The sequence below is a fragment of the Egretta garzetta genome, unplaced genomic scaffold (assembly GCF_000687185.1).
Source record: "Egretta garzetta isolate BGI_Z169 unplaced genomic scaffold, ASM68718v1 scaffold133, whole genome shotgun sequence".
NCBI classification, from domain to species: domain Eukaryota; kingdom Metazoa; phylum Chordata; class Aves; order Pelecaniformes; family Ardeidae; genus Egretta; species Egretta garzetta.
Genome location: NW_009259111.1, coordinates 1074577 through 1075230, shown reverse-complemented (window position 1 = coordinate 1075230; position 654 = coordinate 1074577). Strand labels below are relative to the sequence as shown.

The following is a 654-nucleotide window of genomic DNA, read 5'->3' as shown; positions in this document are numbered from 1 at the left end:
CCCGGGTGTTTTGCTCTTTAATCACCTGTCATTTTCTACCACTAAGCAACGAGCACCACGCTACGAGTTACCAAAAAAAATGTCTTTGATTGCAGGAAGAAGATTCGGAACATCTCAGTGCAGCGTTCGCTTCAATTGTGAACTTGATGAATCACGTCACAAAGGAATGCGAGGTGAGGTTTCACGCCCAGACCCGTGCAAAGGGGAACGCTTACAATGTGCCTGGCAGAGGCCCGTTCACACTACTTTTGCTGCAAAAGTACTCAAAAATCAGACTTTGGTTTTTGCTCATTGCATGGCAAGAGCTCAGCCAGTCAGCCTGTGATGCCAGCTTAGATCAAGAAATTTGGGGCGTTCACCATCATGCAGTAGGTTACGTGTTATCCTGACCAACTGGTACCGCCATAGCTGATAAACACCGCTATCAGCATTTTCCATAGACAGTACCCATAGACCGGTACAGATCTTAGCAGAGGGTTTGTCCGCTTCTTGGTGGAAAGGCAATATGGTTAGAAGGACAGAAATGTCAGATGATGTCACAATTACACTGTGTCAGCCACCGCACAGGCTTGTGGCGCGTTACAATGTACAGAGCTGCTTCCAGTACTGCCAGGTACCTCCGCACCTTTGCTGTGGAGGGGCTTTTACACAGAG

At 48.0% G+C, this 654-nt stretch overlaps 1 protein-coding gene across 1 annotated transcript in view; it reads left to right on the top strand.

The window, feature by feature from the left end:
- Positions 1–41: 41 nt before the first annotated feature.
- Positions 42–654, top strand: part of AKIP1 (A-kinase interacting protein 1) — a 4598-nt gene continuing 3985 nt past the window's right edge. The window contains exon 1 of the mRNA XM_035890966.1: positions 42–173. Within this exon, the coding sequence (XP_035746859.1) occupies positions 147–173 (27 nt within the window). The 5' untranslated portion in view covers positions 42–146. The remainder of the gene's footprint in view (positions 174–654) is intronic.